This window comes from Spea bombifrons, chromosome 5, assembly GCF_027358695.1.
Source record: "Spea bombifrons isolate aSpeBom1 chromosome 5, aSpeBom1.2.pri, whole genome shotgun sequence".
Lineage (NCBI taxonomy): Eukaryota > Metazoa > Chordata > Amphibia > Anura > Pelobatidae > Spea > Spea bombifrons.
In genome coordinates this window covers 23723568-23744182 of record NC_071091.1, presented here as the reverse complement: position 1 = coordinate 23744182, position 20615 = coordinate 23723568, and the positions used below count along the sequence as shown (strand labels likewise).

At 37.3% G+C, this 20615-nt stretch overlaps 1 protein-coding gene across 1 annotated transcript in view; it reads left to right on the top strand.

Annotated features, from left to right (window-relative positions):
- The window catches only part of CPVL (carboxypeptidase vitellogenic like), a 47624-nt gene extending 27009 nt beyond the window's left edge, over positions 1-20615 (top strand). The window contains exons 12-13 of the mRNA XM_053467181.1: positions 3447-3629; positions 20286-20615. Of these exons, the coding sequence (XP_053323156.1) occupies positions 3447-3629; positions 20286-20390 (288 nt within the window). The 3' untranslated portion in view covers positions 20391-20615. The remainder of the gene's footprint in view (positions 1-3446; positions 3630-20285) is intronic.

The following is a 20615-nucleotide window of genomic DNA, read 5'->3' as shown; positions in this document are numbered from 1 at the left end:
GTAATCGTAAGCATTATATTTGATATTTCTCACCTCTTAGCAGACAAACCTTGCAGGTTTACAATAACCATTTACATAAAGGTTGCCTATCATAAACCATTGGCCTTGTTGTTGATCTGATCTGTCTTTACAGGAATGGTGAAATTAATACAGTGGCACCATTTGGTATAGAGTTCATTGTAGAAACAGATGGCAAAACCATAGGAGAATGTTTGTTTTTACTTTTTGAACTCTGTATTCAAAGGCTGCCGGCAGTTTTATGGAAAATGTGATTTACCTATGAGGTTTCTGTTTATTCTGGATGTTCAAATACATCGCCATTAATTGTAACGCTTCTGAGAGCTGTACAGTCATTTGCGACAAACATGATGGAGTATGATGACCAGGGTGACCTTTTGTACCTCTGCATTTGGCCACTATGTTGCATGGCAGACACTCAAAATGTTTCATTTTCTAGTTACAGGCCACAAAAAAGTAACAACCACAAAGGCAGCCAAAGGGTAGTATGACAAATGTCTGTGTTTGCACATAATCACAGGTTTATTCAGTAAAATGGGAGGTTTGTTGTCATAAAACTTTTATTCTCTCTACCTTTTGTTATGCATCAAGACAGGCCGACATGAGTGAGTTCCCTGCCCTGGTCCCGAACAATTCTGTCTAACCCTTTAACCTTTTGAAAGGGCTAGCTGTACCCCTAAGCTACATGTTTTTGGGTTCTCTTCATGTAAACACTTTGAAGCTCCTTATTAGCACAGATCTTAAAATACACAAATCAATGCAATCATCCTCGACTATATATATTGTGTGAATGAGTATACGTGATTGAGGGACTGAATCTGTGAATGAATGAGTATATGAATGAATGAGTTGTGTGAAAGCATGGATGTGTAAGTGGGGGGGCATGGTACAGAGTTGCTGTAAGTGATGTGCAGACCCCATACTGCTGGCAGCATCAATACACAAGGGGGGGGCAGCTAGCCAGGTTTCAGCATGTACTGGCTGACTTGGCATGAAAGGAGTGTGATTGCTAACAGCAATAACAGTCACATCATGCCTAGGTTCCAGCATTTACTGGTTCCCTGGGTATGATAGGAGTGTGATTGTCCAATTTTGTTCTCGTTCTACTTCTCTGGTTGTACAGTGTCTACTTTTCCCTTCTAACCCCCCCCCAAGCCCCCTTTTTGACTCTGTCCCTAACTTTGATTACTAAAACTCAATCTCTCCACAACTAAAGTTTTTATATTTTTTCTTCCAACATTTAAAATTTTCTGATGTCCTTCAATGTCAGCAGTGCAACCAAAACACCTATCTCTGTCCCACATGCTCACTGCATCAAAGTCAGTTGTCTCTGATCTCTCATTCATCTCTTACAGTAATCTTTCTAGAAACTACTCCCTACATCTTAAAATATTTGCCGTTGTGTCTCTTTATAGCACAAGATGGAAATAAAGCTCTTCAGCTGCCATCGTCACTGCTTGTTAGGTCTTAGCTGGTCTCCCTCCTACAATTATTCATGAACGCTGCTGGCAGGTGTATCTTCCTTACCCATCCACTGCTCTACTTAAATATCTCCCCGCTCTTACTCTCTACACTGGCTGACTGTATGTTTCAGGATTTAATTTGAAATCCAGACTCTCACCTACACTGCTCTTCAAAATGTTTACCTACCTACATCTTATATCCAACTACACCATCCCTGATGATCGTCTTCTGGCATCTGTTTTAATTTGGACCTTTCATGCTTGTATACAAGACCTCTGAAAGGCTGTCCTATGCATTGGAATGCCTTAACTCACAATCCTCTTCTTTGGGAAATTATTAACCCCCTCCTTCCACCTTCTACTAGTTTACCTCTCCTAGGTGGTCTCCTGCCGTTGGGTGTCTCCCACCATATACCCTCTTTGGAAGTGACTGTGAGCGTGGTGTGATAAATGAGTTACTCCTTATTCGGGGTAGTGTTTTGGCTTCTTCTTTATGGTATACTACTGGATGTTTCAGCTATCTATGATTCATTAAAAATGTTAATGCGTCTAAACATTTCTAGATGAGGTATTTGATGTACATATTGAAATGCCCTGCAAAAAATTTATATTTAAGTCTGTGCTCATTAAATAAAGTGGTTTTCTATTGATTGTAAAGCTTTCGTATCTATAACACACTACCTTGTTACCTCCATATTTGAGTTTAGGCAGGGAATTGAATGACAAACTGTATGTGTGTGTGTATGTATATATAATATATATATATATATATATATATATATATATATATATATTATATTCTGTATGTAATGCCATATCTGGGACAATTGTCAGGGAGTCTCTCCACGTGAAGTTTTCTATGGGAGGGAAGTATTCAGAGGGGAAAATTAGATGATTCACATCCACTTGATCAAATTACCACTTCTTGTTCTGTTATTTCTAATGGTTACCACAGACATCGCACTCTTTGTTTCCTGAGTGTGATAACTCTAGTTGATGGATCTAGTTGTGTAGGAAAAGGACATGATAAATGTATACAGTAATGATAACCACATTGTTGCAAATACTATAACATCTGCAGTATCTTTTTTTTATAATGTATTTTGAGACAAGACTCTTTAATACAGTTATAACATTGTTTCAGAAACTGCAGTTTTTACAGATGTGTTATGGAATACGTACTGAAATATGAACATGTGGTTTCTTGGGTAAAAGCCATGCTTTCAAATTGTGATGTATACTTATCCAGCCATTCATATCTGCCCAACAGATAAATCACCACAAATGACCACAATAACCTAGATTTATAATTCAGATTCAGGGATGCTGGCGTTCATTAATGGGTTGGAGGCTGTCGTTCTTCCCTGTTCGAACATGATTTCCAGCCGGTGGGATTTTGACCAGTTTGTGAATCTATTAAGACAAAGAACATTGGATTTCAAATCCTATAATCCACTCCTTCCCCTTTATATGTCTGTTTAATGGAACATCCATGAGTATTTTGCTTCGTTAATGCTTGAAAAAAAGCTCTTAATCACTTTAGAAAGCAAAATAATCAGCAAGCAAGACATACGTGTAAATTGGTTTGACATAGGTGGTAATAGGGCATGTAAACAAAGGGCCAAAGTGCAGCTACACCCCCGTGTCTCATGTACTTGTTAACATAAAACGTAGCTTGTCCGGTGTCCTGCTTTGAATGTTCTTTTGCCCTAAAAGTATTGTGATTTACGATATGTATTAGATGCTGAAATCCAGTGTATTCAATTAAATCTAATTTTCTGGGGTATTACATGCAAGACTCATAGTATGCTGGGAAGTCTTCCTGTGCTTTTATCACAAGTGCCACGTACATGATCAAATATATAAACTTCTGTAGTCCACACGTGGTGTTTAGGAAGATCATTGCATTTTCCCCAACTAACTAATGCAACAAACAAAATGTTTCTTTCCCCTTTCAATATTCAGGTTCTCCTATACAGTGGCCAGCTTGATGTCATAGTGGCTGCCCCTCTTACTGAACGATTCATCCCTACTGTGCCATGGTCCAGAGTGGAAGAGTACAAGAAGTCTGATCGCAGATACTGGAAGATAAGGCCCTCTGACAGAGAGGTGGCTGGATACGTACGCTCTGTTGGGGAGTTTTTTCAGGTACGTGGAAGATTTCAAGGCGTAGAGAAGGATGATGGGGCTGACGGCAAGTCCTATATCAAAACACATTGTGGTACACAATTGTGTACCAATACAGGACCACCATAAAGTAAGGCCAACCATTTGAATGGGCCCCTTTGCTCTGGGGCCAGCAGAATAATGTTTTGTTTGATATTTAATAATTGAAACACACTTTATGCCTCATTAGTTTCTGATGGTATATTATATAACGAATTATAATATAATCTGAACCCCTCTGCAACATCTTCAGGGGACATTCGTATATTACCTTGTGTTACAATCTTCGTAATTCTTTCTTTGGCCCTTTGTTTTTTAAGTAGATTTGTCATTAATTTATCCGGTCTATTACTTTTATGATAAAATTTTAATTTTAATTTTTCCATACAGTATCTGGTCTTTTCCAGTTCTTTCTGGTTAATTTTGTCTTTAAGACTTACAATATCTTTTATACAAGTTTGTGTGGGGTCCGATTTAAGATCTTTCATCAGATTATAATAGGACACATATAGCTCATTTAACGAGCTCTCCCGTTTTGCTAACATATTTTTTTTAATCTTAATAAAGAAACCCCGGGCAACCGCCTTATATGTACACCAGCGTATCCCTTGGGATGTTTGACCTGCCTTATTTTCTTGAAAAAATCTTTTTGTCATATTGGAAATAATTTCTCTATTTTTTGCTGAAAGCAAGAGCGAATCATCCAACCGCCATGTTGTACACGAAGTTGGACCCCAAATATCTTTAAGATCGAAAAAAATTAAACTATGATCAGACCAGATGTTCTCCCTCAATAGTATCCGTTCAACTTGGTTAATTGCTCTAAGGTCACCAAAGACCATGTCAATTCTAGAGAATGTCTTATGTACATTTGAATAATGAGAATAATCTCTTAAAGAAGGGTGCTTAACTCTCCATAAGTCATAAAGGTTGGCTTTATCTATAATGTTACGAAAGGAATTAGATCTCTTTTTTAAATTTTTATTAATTTGTTTATGCTTACCAATTTCTTTATCCATTGATACATCTAATATACAGTTAAAATCTCCTGCGATAATAAGAATCCCTGTTTTTATTTGTTCAACTTTATCCAAAATAATTTTAAGATGTGTAAGGGGCTCCTTATTAGGAAAATAAATATTAACTAGTGTATATTTTATATTGTTTAATGTACCAACCCATATCAGGTAGCAAGCATTTACATCCTCTTCTATATATGATGTTTCTATGTTAATGTTATTTGAAAAGGAAATCGCTACCCCTCTTTTTTTTTTATCTTGCAATGAAGCATGAAAGGTATAAGGAAAGGATCTTCCCCCCCATCTTAATTTGTCAATAATCCTCCAGTGCGTTTCTTGAAAAAACATTACATCAATCCTTTCTTTCTTTAGACACGCATAAACTCTACTACGTTTTTCAGGCGAGTTTAGACCTTGGGTGTTGACCGAAACACATTTAAGACCCATTTAAATAAAAATAGAAAAAATAACTTTTCTGGTCTATCCCAACGGCCCTAGCCCACCTGCAAAATTTATATAGCCCCTCTGTTTTTCCGCCTAAAGCCCCAGCTCCATCTCTCAAACCGTAAAAAACCTTAACAGAAATACAAATCATATTAAAACATACATAAACATATTGAAAAGGAAGACTCAACAAATATACTCCATCACAGGAGCAAAAAAACAAAACAAGAATGCACCCGAAAGTGCGACATAACATAAATAAACTAAACAAATGCATCTCAGTAATAACCAAATTATCAAGATACATACTTAGGTTCAAAAGAACCGAAAGGAGGAGAAGAGATGGGAAACCTAGTTAGAAATAATGGAAAGCCTTGAGACCGGTGAATGAGTCATATATTGTAACAAGAAAAAAAAAAAAAAAAAAAAAAAAAAAAAAAACAGTTACATAGTATTTCTTCCTTTTGCCCTTTTTCCTTTCCCTTTATACTTGCTCATTTCTATTATAAATTTACTTCCTCAGTCTCAGTAGCATCATTATGTAGAGAAGGCACTGTATAGAGATGATATATCGTAGTTGTGTATTAGGTGTAAACTATACACCAATTAACAATAGTAACATAAAAATTAAATTAAATTTTCCTCCCTTAATTATTTCTACTTAGCTCCCAGGTCTTTTCGGAAATTACATCCTTGATCACAATACATTCAATATATACATGTATAGAGCATTCAAATATAGTATAAAAAGATCTTATCTATAGAGTACGTCTCAATTAGAATCCTGTCTTAATAAGGATGCAATAAGGTGAAGATTCATCAAAACATGATGACAGATTTACGAATACCCAGACCCTTTTAAAAATTAGCCAGTATGCATAAAAAATTTAAATCGATATTATAAAAGGAGTCATAGCGAGTACTATGTGCAACAGTTCTTTAGTAAAGTGCAATAGTGTCTAAATTATACGTAAAATCTATATTAAGTCTGTTAATTAAAGTAGAAAAGAATTATTAGTAGTGAGAAAGATAATTGTGCAAACTGAATATGTTATCCGGTAGTATTCTACTTCCTAAAGTATTTGTGTGTAAAAAAATCTATACTGATGACATTATTTGATATATTTATTGTGCGAACTGATACTAGTAGTTAGCAGTGAAGAAAGAAGGAAATAAGAGAAAAAGAAAAAAAATAAAAATAAAAAATATATAATATACCATCAGAAACTAATGAGGCAGAGGTAGAGACATATTTAAAATCGATAAATTTTCCAGCTTTAAACCAAGAACAGAGAGAAACATTACATAGGCCGTTGCAAAGGGAAGAACTAAGTGTAGTGATTGATAAACTACAAAGAGCTAAAACACCTGGGCCAGATGGATTCACAAACTTGTTCTATAAGACCTTTAAAAAAGATATTATTGATCGAATGTTAGATATGTTTCATGAAATCACGACCATAGGCTATTGTCCAAAAGAATTTCTACAGGCCAATATCCTACCAATATTAAAAAAAGATAAAAATTCTGAAGACATAAAAAATTACCGCCCTATATCATTAATAAACGTTGATACAAAGTTATTTTCGTCGCTACTTGCGGAACGATTAAAACCTATCTTGCAGACTCTGATCCATCCGGACCAGGTCGGCTTTGTGTCTGGTAGAGATGCGGCAAATAACATTAGATGTCTAGTGGATATATTGGACTATGTAGAAAAGCAGAAGTGCCCCCTTCTGTCCCTGTCATTAGATGCAGAGAAAGCATTTGACAGGGTCAGTTGGGGGTACCTTAAAGCAACTTTAAAACATTTTGGTCTTTCTGGTTGGATGTATACAGCCATTAATGCTTTATACTCGAATCCCAGTGCCCGGGTAGTTGGCGCCGGCCTCTGTTCGGATTGGTTCGATCTTAAAAATGGCACCCGTCAGGGGTGTCCGTTATCTCCTATTTTATACATCTTGTCTCTTGAGCCCCTTGCTATCCAGATAAGAAATAACTATAAAATCAAGGGCATTGATATAGGTAATAACATATACAAACTTCTTCTTTATGCGGACGATGTGATTATTTTTTTATCTGATCCATTGTCTTCACTTCCCATCTTTCTTTCCGAAATAGAAAAATACAGTAAGGTCTCGAACTATAAGTTAAATATGAATAAGTCTATCGCGCAAGTTAAAAATATGAAACCCCATCAAGCTCACAGACTTTCAATGAATTATTCACTGCATACAAAGGCGAGTGAGTTTGAGTATTTAGGGATCTGCATTCCAGATAAATTGGAAGACCTAGTTGCTAAAAATTACTTACGCATGTTAAAAACCTCTACTGAATTGATTAGAGAATGGCGAAAAACAGATCTCTCTTGGTGGGGAAGGATTAACGCGTTAAAAGCTTACTTAATTCCGAAATGGACTTATTTGTTCCGGACGCTTCCTGTAAAGATCCCAAAGAATTGGTTGGAAATAATTCATACTTCTTTTATAAATTTTGTTTGGAAAGGGAAAATTCCTAGGATAAATTCTAAACTACTGGGTGCTAAACCCAAAAATGGGGGAATGGGATTCCCTTTGATTCAACAGCTATACGATGCAAGCATTTTGTTACATATATCTAAAATATATCAACAGAATATTAAAAAAGAGAGATGGTATATAATAGAACAAAATGCTTTGGGAAACACCCATCTTAACAAATTAGTATGGTCTATAAAGGATAGAGACACACTAATCCAAATCCAAGGGAAAAATATGGTCCTAGAGGCAATCATTCCAGAGTGGCTACGTATTAAAAAAAGATTAGGTATTAAAGGAAAATTGATAGACTCATTAAGCATAGACGTGCTAGAAAAAACAATTGATAACATCTCTCTTGCTCAATGGACAGAGGCTGGTATACAATCAATATCTGAAATTATGATACAGGGAGAATTGATTCCTTTCCCAGATCTTGTAGAAAAACTGAATCCTTTTTCTCCATCCATATTTAATTACCTAAGGATCAAACATTGTATTAAAAAACACGTAGTTTGCACACAGAATGAAACCCATAAGAGAATTGCATCTATTTTTAGTCTTACCCAACCTATAAAATTATCAAAATGTATAGAACTGATGAGAGTAATTGAGGGAGACTTACCTACTATTCTGGTAAAAGAAAGATGGGAAAAAGATTTAAACATCACAATTCCAACAGACCATTGGTTAAATATGTACAAACAACTCTTTCCGAGAGTCCATGATCTTTCACTGTTAGAGACTCATTACAAAGTCGTTAACAAATGGTATAGAGTCCCCACTAAAATTGCCCATATGTTTACTACGTGTTCTAATATCTGTTGGCGTTGTGGGCAGGGCGAGGGAACCTACCTACATATATGGTGGTCCTGCCCAATAGTGTTTAAATTTTGGACAGACATTTTAGTTTTTTTGAAAACCGTTGGCGATATAAATCTGCCGAACTCACCTTTATCTCTTATATTACACCAAGGTTGGCCCCCAATGTCTCCGACTCAGTTAAATCTAATGATTCACACATGCTTGGCAGCCAAGAGATGTATCGCCAGAGAATGGAAACAAGCTAGACATTTTGTTTGGTCTCATTTTGAGAAACAATTGCTGTATCAAATTACTATGGAAAGGGAGATTTCCCGAACTCTTCATATATCTTTAAAAAAATTTTGTTATTGGGACACATGCCTACAAAATATCATTAGATCACGCTCTCAACTGGTTTAGTAGTCCCCCTGAAGTCTGGATACTTCTTGCCTTCGCCCCAGCTCCATCTCGATTAATAGTGCGTTTAATTATTATTACTTTTTTTTTTTTTTTTTTTTTTTTTTTTTTTTTTTTTTTTTTTTTGTATTGTTTGTTTGTATGCTTGTATTGCTTTCTTTGTGGTCTGTTGGTTACATAGCCGATTGGGGGTAGATCAACTGATTGCTTTCCTTTTTTTACAAATGTATATCCTCATTCAGCTTGGGACCCTGACAGTCAATATATATTATCGTCTATTTTCTATTGTCCAACACAGAGGTTGTTTCTCTGTGAAGGTCTATGTCGTCTTCTTTATTTTTGTATAATAAAATAAAATAAAAGAAAAGAAAAAAAAAAAAAAATAAAGCAGTTTTAAAAAAAAAAAAAAAAAAAAAAAAAAAAAAAAGAAACACACTTTATGCATAGAGACTAACCATCCCCTTGCTACAACAGGTAACTGAACACTTACATGTGTTCTCAGGATGCCTGCATATCTAACTGGTGAAGTTAGGAGAAAGCCAGACATTTAGTAAGTTATTGTTCGACCTGACACTGTCATATAGGCCACACGGCAGAAGGACTTGATCCACGCAGTAAAGCAAAATTTCTCTATTAATCCCTGGAAGTTGGAAAAAAATTCTCCTTTTGAATTATTGCCACATTTTAACATATAGATGGTTAGACAGCAGAATCAAAACAAAGCCGATCTGAAAACGGCAATCATCAGAGCCCAAGATATGGCGATAACCTTAAATATGGCCTTCATTTTTCACCGTGCACTTTATCTTATGTCTGAAATGTGTTTCGTATTCAAACTGTCATAAACCCCTGCTTGTTTTGGATCTGTAGAAGAAGTGTTTTTAAGTTATTAAGACAAGATACTTAAAACTGGCATCTGGTTCATATGAACATGCAGTATTTTATTAGTTATACACATAACCCTGTCACTGATTTATACCAAACCCTTTTTTTCTTGGCCAATTTTCCACAAACTTGCCCCGTTGGTCCTAAAAAAAAAAAAAAAAAAAAAATAAACAAAAAAAAATCAATCAAAATGGTTAAGGGCGAAAACATGTGCTGATCAGTGGAAGTAATTGGGACACAGCAGTTGTAGAGCTAATGGCCACAATTATCTTGCATTGTATCAGACCAGGGGAGCTGCCATTGTTATGATTGAGTTGGCTCCATGGCTACACACAGTCATTGGAGTTCTTCAGATCCTGCTTGTTCCATTCCCTAGTCCTCACCATTGTGTTCCTCTCGGATTGGAAGTCTGTTTAATCACCGTATGTCCTACCAAATGCACATACCTGCTTGCCTGAACGAACTAGTACTGATGTGCTATAGTGCAGTTAAGCTCTCATTCCCTGACGGGGGTACTGTATCATAGTGTAGCTCATGAATGGTTAATTCATCAAGTCCTACAGGCGAACTTGTAGAATCGTAGGAGTTGCCTTCTCAACTGCAGTCTACCTGTTGCCCTCCAGATGATTTTCTTTTTGTGGCTCCAGCTTTTAGGGATTCCTAACTAAAAAGACTAAGTAAGTGTTACTTTTATAAGATTCTGTCTGTTCTACTTCCTGGGGTAATTTATTTTCTGTTCCAAAGAGGTTACTGATTAATTTGTACGCTGCATGTATCACAGGGCAAACCTGCTTTCAATCATCTTCAAAGTATTTCACGTTCAGACTTTTGGTTAATGCGGGGCGGTTGCCTACCAAAATCTGGGTGTCCATTTCATTTATTGATTTTGATTTTATGTAGTATGTCTTACAGAACAATATAGGTAAAAGTTTTACTAAATACTGAAGGGGGAAAAAAGTAAGTAAAAATATATTTGGCAATGAATCTTAAGAATATTACTCTGCATTCTGTGAATTAATTTTGAATTTACTAAATGAAGATATTGTGGGGACAAAAAAAAATCCAGTGAGTGAATAAATCTGTTTACCTCAATTGGAAGGTGCAAATTCTAAGAGTAATGGAAGCCAGAGTTAAATCCTTTAATGTCTCAATTTGCTAATAATTAAGCTTCTTTAAATTGATACTTTGTACTTCTACATGTACGCTTTTTTAGGGTTTTTTAACATTATTGATAGTTATTAGCTTCAGAGTTTCCTTAAAAGCTGGAGTCATTCACTACCTCAACTGGCATGGCTGGTAATCCACTGTCCTACCGAATAGCTTTACAGTCCAGCCAATTTCCACAGTAGCTTTGTGTGAATCCCAAAAGAATACATACTGCTAACATCAATGTGATCTAAGAGGTGTGAGAAAATACATAATAATCAACATATCTTAGTACTTGCCTTACTTACAAGTGAAGAATTAATGTAGTAAAAAAATATAACAGTAGCGAAAAAATTGTTGAAATAGGGAAATCGCAGAGGGCAGCGGTGCTTTACCATAGGCAGATAAGGGGTCTCTTCAGAGCATGTGAGGGGTTGAGGCATTGAAGATTTGTTATACTCTGGCCCAGCTCCGGCTTACAGTATAGCCAAAGGCCTCTGCTTATCTATGCTTTTTACTCCATTCAGAGGGTGGTGTGAATAAGTAGAACGTTGATGCTGTAATTATACAGTGAGGGGATTAAACATGCATGGAACAAGCGTAAAGGGACACTCCAGCCATTACATGCACTACAATGCGTATGATAGCTGTGGGTCCCTTTACATTTTTATGTGTTCTGTTTTCCCAATACGGGGGGGGGAGTCTTCTGAATCCTCTCGTTTGCATTGCCCTTTTCCACACCCTCCAGCGAAATGCCCTGCAGGCCAAACGCCTCTCTGCACATGATACCCCAGTGATGGCCACTGGGGTATCAAAGACCCCTTTGCGCATGTGTGAAAAGTGCTTCCATTGATTTTTAATTGGATAATTATCCGGCCAGTGATTGACTGCTTCAAACAGCGCACCATGGAGGAGGGCAGTTGCAGCAACAGGGCAGCCCCTCTGTTTCTGATAAGTGCTAAGATAAGACAAGAAGCGGAATAAGTGTTGATGTTTTTACAGCAGAGTTGATGGGCTGAATAGATAGGAACTGCTGTTAAAATCTTTCTTTACAGTTCCTGATGAGGGCTGATTTGATCAGATTGTCTTGTATGGACCTTTATCTCCCTTTGTTGAAAAGGAAGCCGAATATTTGCATTTCAAAGAGCACTTTATCTGAATCCATTACCTGGATCTCCACCATCTCTGACCTGAGCAGCTGAATAAAATGCTTCTTCTCATAGGTGGAAGGGACAGAAGGCGGCTAGTAAAATAAATGGTTTTTATTTAGCCAGTTTTTGTTATACTTTATTATTTACGTAAAATAGTTCTTTAATTATAACCACCATCATCATCATTTTGAAGTGTCGCCAGAAATATTTGATTGTCACGTGACAAAAAGCATTTACAGATGTGAAAATAGAAAAGGCTTCTATAAAGTGTTCGGAAATAAATATTCAAAGTCCAAGTGGAACATCATCTTTAACAAAGTGAATCTGGAATGAGGTGGTTAACTTGGAAATACTGGCAAATATGCCTTTGGTGATCACTGTTCTGGTGGGTTTTTAACCCTTGATGCTTGGAGTCGAACGCCCCTGCCTGTAGCTCTCTCTGAAATATCTCCTCTGTCTGAGGAACATTGCTGTTAATAAGTTCAGCTCGTCATGGGTGGAAAATCGATTGTGTGAAAGGAAATCTCTTCCTCCTTGCCTTGTTGATATGCATGATGTATTAATCAGACGCAGCAAATTACTGTGGTCAAAAAAATAGAAAAGGCGACATTCTACACTAAAACAATGAACGGCTGCATCGCTCATGTTTAGGTTTTCTGTTTATATCATTTAATGCTGTGTTCCGTAGCACGACTAGTAAAAAAAACTATGAGAGGGTATTTGAGGAAAATAGCTTAATGTATATTTTTTGTAAATACCCAATGTTTAATCGCATGTTCGTTGGGTCGGGTATCACAGCAATGACACAGAATGCACTTACGATTCCTTTGAAACGTCTATAGATCTAATGTGTAAAAGTGCCGAGGTCGTGAATGCCAATGCATGTACCAAGGCCTGCTCTGACAATACTTATACATATGTCTGTTTTCGAGGTCGCCGTGCCCGACACCATAGTACACACACACGGGACATTATTGAGATTGGTTGGTTACCGCCAATAGCTCTGGCGCAGTAACAGTATTGTTTTAGATGTAGAATGCCCGACAAAGAGGGGAACGTTATGGGGAACGTCCTTGAACGTTTTTTAATGCAGCCGATTTACCTGCAGCTTTGAGAATATAAGCTGTTTTTGGTTGCCAATATTTCAGGAGCTGTACCGTGTGCCTCGATGTGGTCTGTGCTGCCTCACTGTAAAGGTTTGCTGTGTATGTCTTATACTGTATGTACAGCCATATTACTAAATCTAGCTACAGACAACTACATTAGATGCCTTTTCAGGTTTAAGAAGCTGTGACATGTCTGCCATTTGTAAACCAAGAAGCGTTTTGTTGGTTCACTCTCCTAACATTACTCATCACTATGGGGCCCTTGTATGCGTTATCAGGTATATGTAGTATAGATAAATAGCAAGACGATTCTCCGAGGATAGCAGTGAAACGGAAAGGAAAGCACTCCACTCAGATGACTTTTTTTTTAAGTCATAATGAACAACATATGTAGTTCCCAGCACTTCGGCCTCCTACTGAGTTTTCCCTACATTTCTACAAAACACAACTTCTCTTGTATTTACCTAATACAGTATGCATTCTCTGGTGTCCCAGATGCTGAAAAATGAAATGGGGATTGCTGTCTAGCACCCCGCTGTCCCACCAAGCTCTGCCTCTGTGCCGCAGGACAGTGACAGAGTGGCGAACATTTGGGACTGCCCCACACAAAACAGGACAGTTGGGAGACGTGCTGTGTGTAAAAACTCCGGATAACTTGGTATAAAGCAACAACATGTTTGTATTGTACGAGGAGAATGGAGGATTTATTTGGATCCCCGAGAGAGTAATACGTTCCTGGCAGAATAATGCTGATTAAGCCAAAGGTCAAAGCAAATGGACTAATTACAGTAGTGAGAATTTTTGAGGGCATGTTTGCATGCCTTGGATACTGAGCCCCAAAACATGTTCTCCTGAACTGTTTTCCATAACTAACCACAATTTTTGTAATTTTTATAACGTGCTGTCATAGCCTGTAGTGTTGTACGACGCTATGATAGAAGATAGAAATAGAGTAATGTGTGTTAAATGGATCCATATGTGAGGAAGTTCTTGTTTTAAGTGATGCAAACAAATAAATATTAGATTTAGAATTTGATTTTTTTTTTATGTTGGTGGTGTTTATATGGTCGTATGGGGAGCAAGAACTGATACCACAACCGTTAGCTCGTTATATACGTCGTTATGTGGAATGCATTGAGGTATTAGTTGAGTGTTTACAAACGCCAATCTGTGGTTGTTTGTCACTGGATTAGTGGTCACAGAGTTTGGGTTTCTTGCTTTAGTTTAGGCTTAGTCCCTATTTAATGTCTTTCTGTTGGACCTACTTGGACCATTTTGTGGGTAATTACTAATTCAGAATATGTGAAAATGGAAAAAGAGGCAGCGTATAATATGCTGGAGACTGGAAAGACTCCAATCACTGGAGACGCTCGCCTTATTGCGTTCAGGGCTGTACACGAGCCGCTCTATAACCTTCCTTTGTTCTGTCCCAGTTGTCTACTCTTTTGAGGCCATCTTAATCTGTGCTCGTTATATATCATCCTTTTTGTAGACATTGGTCATTTTATAAGCCAACACTTTATGATGTGTATTATAGTTTACACTGGTGGCTTAATTAGCCACTGCATATGGCTGCCTACACAGAGCCACTCGGTGCCACCCGAGAAGACTCTCTTCTTTCAGCATTGACCGGAGAGGCTCCTAACACAATGTTAATACCGCGCAGCCACTAGATTGACCATAATGTAGAAGTCTTCAAACACTTTGACTCTTACTGTAGCATGCGCTTTGCACATTTTCTGAGTATATGCATATTGACTACATAAAATGTTTCCATTGTCCTAACCGTACAGTGTCTTTAGAGCGATTGCTACGGATATTTTAAATAAAATAAGCACAAATGCCTTTTGCAGTGCATTGGCTTTCATCCATATTGTTAACATGTGTCTGCATATTGTGCCACAGGGCAAGTCACATTCTTCCATTATCTTATTAACAGAGAGAGAGGCCAGCAGTACAACTATCACCCTCAGCATCTTTGGGCTCTACAGCAACGAAGAACATTTTTATTTCAAGTTGTGAGTGGATAATATTGCCTCTAATTTGAAATGAAATTAGGCAGAATATTAAACGTTCAGTTCTGCCCAGTTTATCAGCCCTGCCAAAAAAGCCGACATTTATTAGGTTGCAAGTTGAGGCATACTCTTGTGCTTTTAGTCTTCAGACCCCCTCTTTCACAGGTCAGGCAGGAAATATGGGTCACGGTTAATAGGTCTTGGCTCCAGAGTTGGAGTTTACCTTTGTTGTTTGTTGGAAATGAGATGCTTGTGTGAGATCAGTACATTTTGCTGGCAGATGTTACTTCTTCCTTTGTTAGACAATGCTAGCGAGAGAATGAATAGGTCATTGGTGCACATCTGCTTGCTTACAGTCAAGCTAACCTTTGTATTTGCTGTTTTATAGGCTGACTGCTCATAAAAGTCTTGCAAGATGCTGATTGCCATCAGTGCTGGCTGTTTAAGTTGAGGTGTTAAAAAGTCTGAGTTTTCCATATGTGTCAATCGCAATAAAGGTCAATTTTGTGTTTAATATTGATAAAAAGTTTAACCTAGGATAGCTTTGCATCTTTTTGTTTGTTTTTCCTTCTCAATACAAGCAGAGCTCAATACCACATTTATACATATAGTACAATATTTTTAGGACTGAAATAGCAAGCAATGTTTAAAAAAAAAACACACACACACACACACCATACTCATATGCTTAGGGTCTGCTTACATGAGAATTCACTTTCCTTTTACTTACTACACTTTTATATATTTTGTGTGTGTGTTTTAATGTGGCACACACTGGGTTGGGTTCATCACCATGTCTCTCTAGCCTTCTGATCATCCTCAACGATAGGTGGAAGTATGCTCGGAAAGGGACTGTGTTCCAATCATAGGTAGGAGACCCGCTCTGAATGTACTGTAAAACCTGTGGAGCCCATGAATGGATGTTCTAGACACATGTGACATCACTTAGACGCACAGAGGAACGAACATATGCCTCTAGCTGGTCATCTTCTGGGCTCCTGTCATATGTTCAGTGGAACCGTTCCAGTTTGTTCTGCTCTTGCGTTCCTGTTTGGGATCGTTCTTCAGTAGGACGCCATAGAAAATAACTGCACATCTGTGACGTGTGGACAGTGTAACCAGTCGGCTATCCCTTTGTGTAATTTAGTTTGCATGTGTACAACTGGCAAACCCACGCTGGCCTGTAACCTGGGAGGCATGTGATCTGTGTGTGTGTGTATATATATATATATATATATATATATATATATATATAATTATGTTTATTTATAAAAGGATGTGTTGTAATCTTAGGAAGTGCTGTGTTTAATCTACTGCTGAGAATGATATAAAGGCTCTGTAACCGTCAGTAGCCCTCCCATTAAATCCTTTAAATTCCTTCACCATTTTTCCTTTCTATGACTGTTTTTTGTTTTCATTTGTACTCTAGGAATGACTAAATTGTGTAAATGTTATGCTGTGTTAAGATTAATTGGTCTGAAAAAAGAAAATACAAGGAAGGTTTCCAATATTATGGTTATTAAATGGCTTCAACTGTTTGATATGCATTTCCATACATGGACAGCCATGCCGAGCCACCCTACTGTCCCACTCTTACAGGCAATAGGGATAGAGGGCAAATTGGTAGATTGTGATCTTCTCTGTCCAGCCCAAAGAACTGCAAAATTGACTTGTGGCACAATGGGCCGCTGGCTGGATATACGGTATGTCCGGTTGTACACTACATGAGCATACAGATGTGCATATCCAGCCATCTGCTGCACTTATGTCAGGTCAGCCCTGTCATCTCCAGTCCGGCCCTACTGTGGCCCTTCCCACCTCTGGCCCCCCTCCCCAACAGATATCCCAGTTTGGACAGCTGCAATGTTGACAGTTTTGAATTTCCTACTTGCATACATACACACATACTTACACCCATACATACATATCCTCCATTGTCTTTATAACTACTCCTTGGTATGTCTGAATGTTATATTTTCTGTTTATACGGACAAGTCCTCTGATGCTTTGTGTGACAGTTTCAATTGACTTTTCAGAGCAGTCATTTTTATTATCTAGCAAGTAAATAAGAAAAGCAATTGAATTGCCCGTGGAGAGAGTTTGCGGAATAAACAATCGAGTCTATGCTAAAACATCTGCTGTAAACTACAAACTAAATGCTCATTCCAAAGCATGTTTTATTAAAAAAAAAAGTTTTAACCATTCGTGCAAGCTGTAAAAATGTTATTCAGTTTGTATAAGTAGAACATTTTTCCGTAATTTGACAATTATACAAAAGCATAAATGGTTGACCAAAAATAAATTGGCCTGTAAAAAAGGGGGCATCCAGTGTATAAAAAAAATAAATAAATAAGTTTTATACATATTATGGAAAAAGCCCTAATTTTCTAGGTGTCTCTATCAAGCATCCGCAGCATCTTTTATATGTTACCCTCACTGTCTTTATTAAGAATAAGTTGGTATTTAAGGAGGTACGATCTGACCCTGCTTATTTTGCGTATGGTCTTGTAAATCCTTCTCGCCCTCCGCTTAGGAGTTTACGTATATTCAGGTCCGTGTGGAGATTTCAGTGTTGCAGCCGGTGAAGTGCCGATCTTTAAGGAGATCACAGCCGAGACCCGTCAGCTATGTGTTAATGTAATATTATAATTGCTGTTAATTTTCAAGCAGGTGTTGACTCTCAATGTGTTTGTTCATACTTTGCAATTTTTTTTTGTATATTAGAAAAAAAGCAGCGGCATGAATGGTTTTGCATTAACCCGGCCTCTGGGCACAGCTGTTTAAATGCAACAAGCTCCTGTTATCATCTTTACGGCACTATTAAGAAATGCTCACAAAACATGTGCACGTTCTTTAAATATGTGGAAGAATGGTATTCCACTGTATGTGCTCTTCTCTTGTAATTTTTAGGAAATTTACGTTAGGAAGGGGTTTAAATGATTTATTAATATAGTAATTTGTATACTAACATCAATCTTTTTTTTTTGTACCTTTTATTGTTCTTACTGTAAAGAATTCCTTCGTTTGTCTATGCACTCCTCACTTTTCCACTCTTTACATTGGCCATGCGCATATGTATGCAATGGTATAATATCCCCTCTATGATGTCATTTTTCTACTGTAGTGTATAAAAATGCAACTTATTTCAGTCTCTGTTCATAATTAAGATCTCCCAATACCCTTATTAATTTTCTGGCCCTTCCTTGCATGTTTTCTCGTTCTATAATGTTCAAGGTGTGGTCTTACCATTGACTTATAAAGAGAAAAAGATAATACCCTCCTCCCGTTAATACCCAGTTTTATACTTGCCAATATTTTATTGGCCTTTTCAGCTGCTGACTGGTATTGCACACTGTTGCCAGATCTGTTGTCTATAATTATTCCTAGTATTTCCCAGGGAGATACCGTTTCTATATGTTTAACTCCAAGCATCAAGGTTTTCAGTCCACTCCTAGTGTGAATGACTCAAGGTCCCACAATCTTTTATTTCTCTACTCTTCCAGTTTGCTTCCCCAGTCTGTCATTGTTGAAACTGTAGCTCATACCTCCCAAATCACTGAAAAGATGGGCTTTTGCAGGCAGTTGGGGTCATTGGCTGGATGGGGAGATCCTCCGATCTCCCTTGACAATTATAGGGAGCTGTAACATCAATGGAGATCAGCGCTTTTGTTAGGTGGCTCTTCAGGTGGAATAGGCTGGTAGCCCCGCCCACAGCCTTGCCCACACCTTTTACCACACCCCTTACAGAGCTCTGACAATTTGACTGACAGGTTTACTGGATAACCAGAGACAATGAGGCTGTCTGTAGCACCACTATTTAATAGTTAAAATTAGGTTAAAATAAGATTTACTTCCACTGGCACTGCATGTCCTTAAAAAGCGGAGCACCAGGACATGACATCATATATATATATATTTTTATTTTTATTTTCAGAATCTTAATTTGCCTTTTTCCTGATTTATTTTAGGAAATGTTTTTCAAAGGAATTCTGTATGATTATTAGCATTGCATTGAAAAAATTAAGTATTACTTAACAGCCGTGTTCATCTTTGTTTTAATGTGAAGCAGATTAAAAGATAGACATTTTTGGCATGATTGTTTAGTTTAATCCTGAGATATTTAAAAAGCAGACTGTAACATAAGACTGGAAATCTCAGCTTTCATGAGAATGGCTGAAACGTCTTTATTACACTTCAGAGACCTTTTTGGAAGCGAGCTAGAATGTAACGAATGTGCTTCCCCACATTATATATATTTATATATATATATATGCGAGTCGGAGCTGTATATGTTACTATAGTTTCAAAACAAAATTTGTGACCTCAAGAGAAATACCCCTCTGTTTGAGCAATTGGTGCCATATTTCACTGATCTTTAATAACCCCTTAACCCTTTGACCAGACTTGATGAGTGCTTCGTTCCACACTGTGGTTCGGTGGTGGGACCACAAAGTGTTGCTGAATAATTTTAATGATTTACTGGATTGTGTAGCATGAAGGAGAAGAATAAAAAAAAGTAATGTTTGTAGAATTTTGAGGTTTGGGGCCAGTGTGAATTGCTTGCTTGGGTTCAGTGTTTGGTTGCTTGTATTAGTATTGACAAAAAGTGGTCGTGGTGTGTCCCTAGAATGTCTAGGACTTGGAGACTGGTCAGGAGAATATATAGGTTTCTAGAGGAGAAGCTCAAGAGGTTAAATGGCTTGTTGTGCCAAACTTGCATCTCAAAACCAAAGATTTTGTTCACTTCTTCTATTACAACATATGTGTAGTATGTTTACCACTTTACTGCTTTCTGCTGTACCTTTAGCGCTCTGTTACCTTTTTATTGCCAGTATGAACAATGCCGTGTATGGATCAAATATTTTATACTTGCGTATTACAAATGTTTAAAGACTGACCATGATGGTATGTGGTCGGTTTTAATAGCTTGTTGCCATAGAGAGTAAATAATATAAAATAACATAGGTACCTTTTTGATTATGTTGCCGGTGAATATCTGAAAATCAACCATCTTTTAACTTTTTTTATTCTCTTTTTTTTTTTTTTTTTTGCTGCGGTTTGACCTAGTATTCACTTGTAAACTTAAGAACCTCTAAAATGTATAGCTACTAATTTATTTTTGTATTTTCTTTCAGGTAATTGTGAGAGGAGGCGGCCATATTCTACCATACGACCAACCAGAAAGATCCTTTGTGATGATCGATAGATTTATAAGAAACTGTAAATCCCTAACATGCTAGCAGGGATTTTAATGCGAAGCAGGAATCCATGTTTTCCCTGCTTTATAAACTACCGCTCCCTCCACAGATGAAGCAGATGTAACCTATTATGTTTAACCCTCAAAGTTCCAAGGGATTGGACCTCTGTCCGTCCTTGAGTAGTTTTTCTTTGTTCATGTTTATTGGAAAGGGGTTTTGGTATGCAATGATGAATATAAAAATAAACTAATATCTTTTGGTACTATA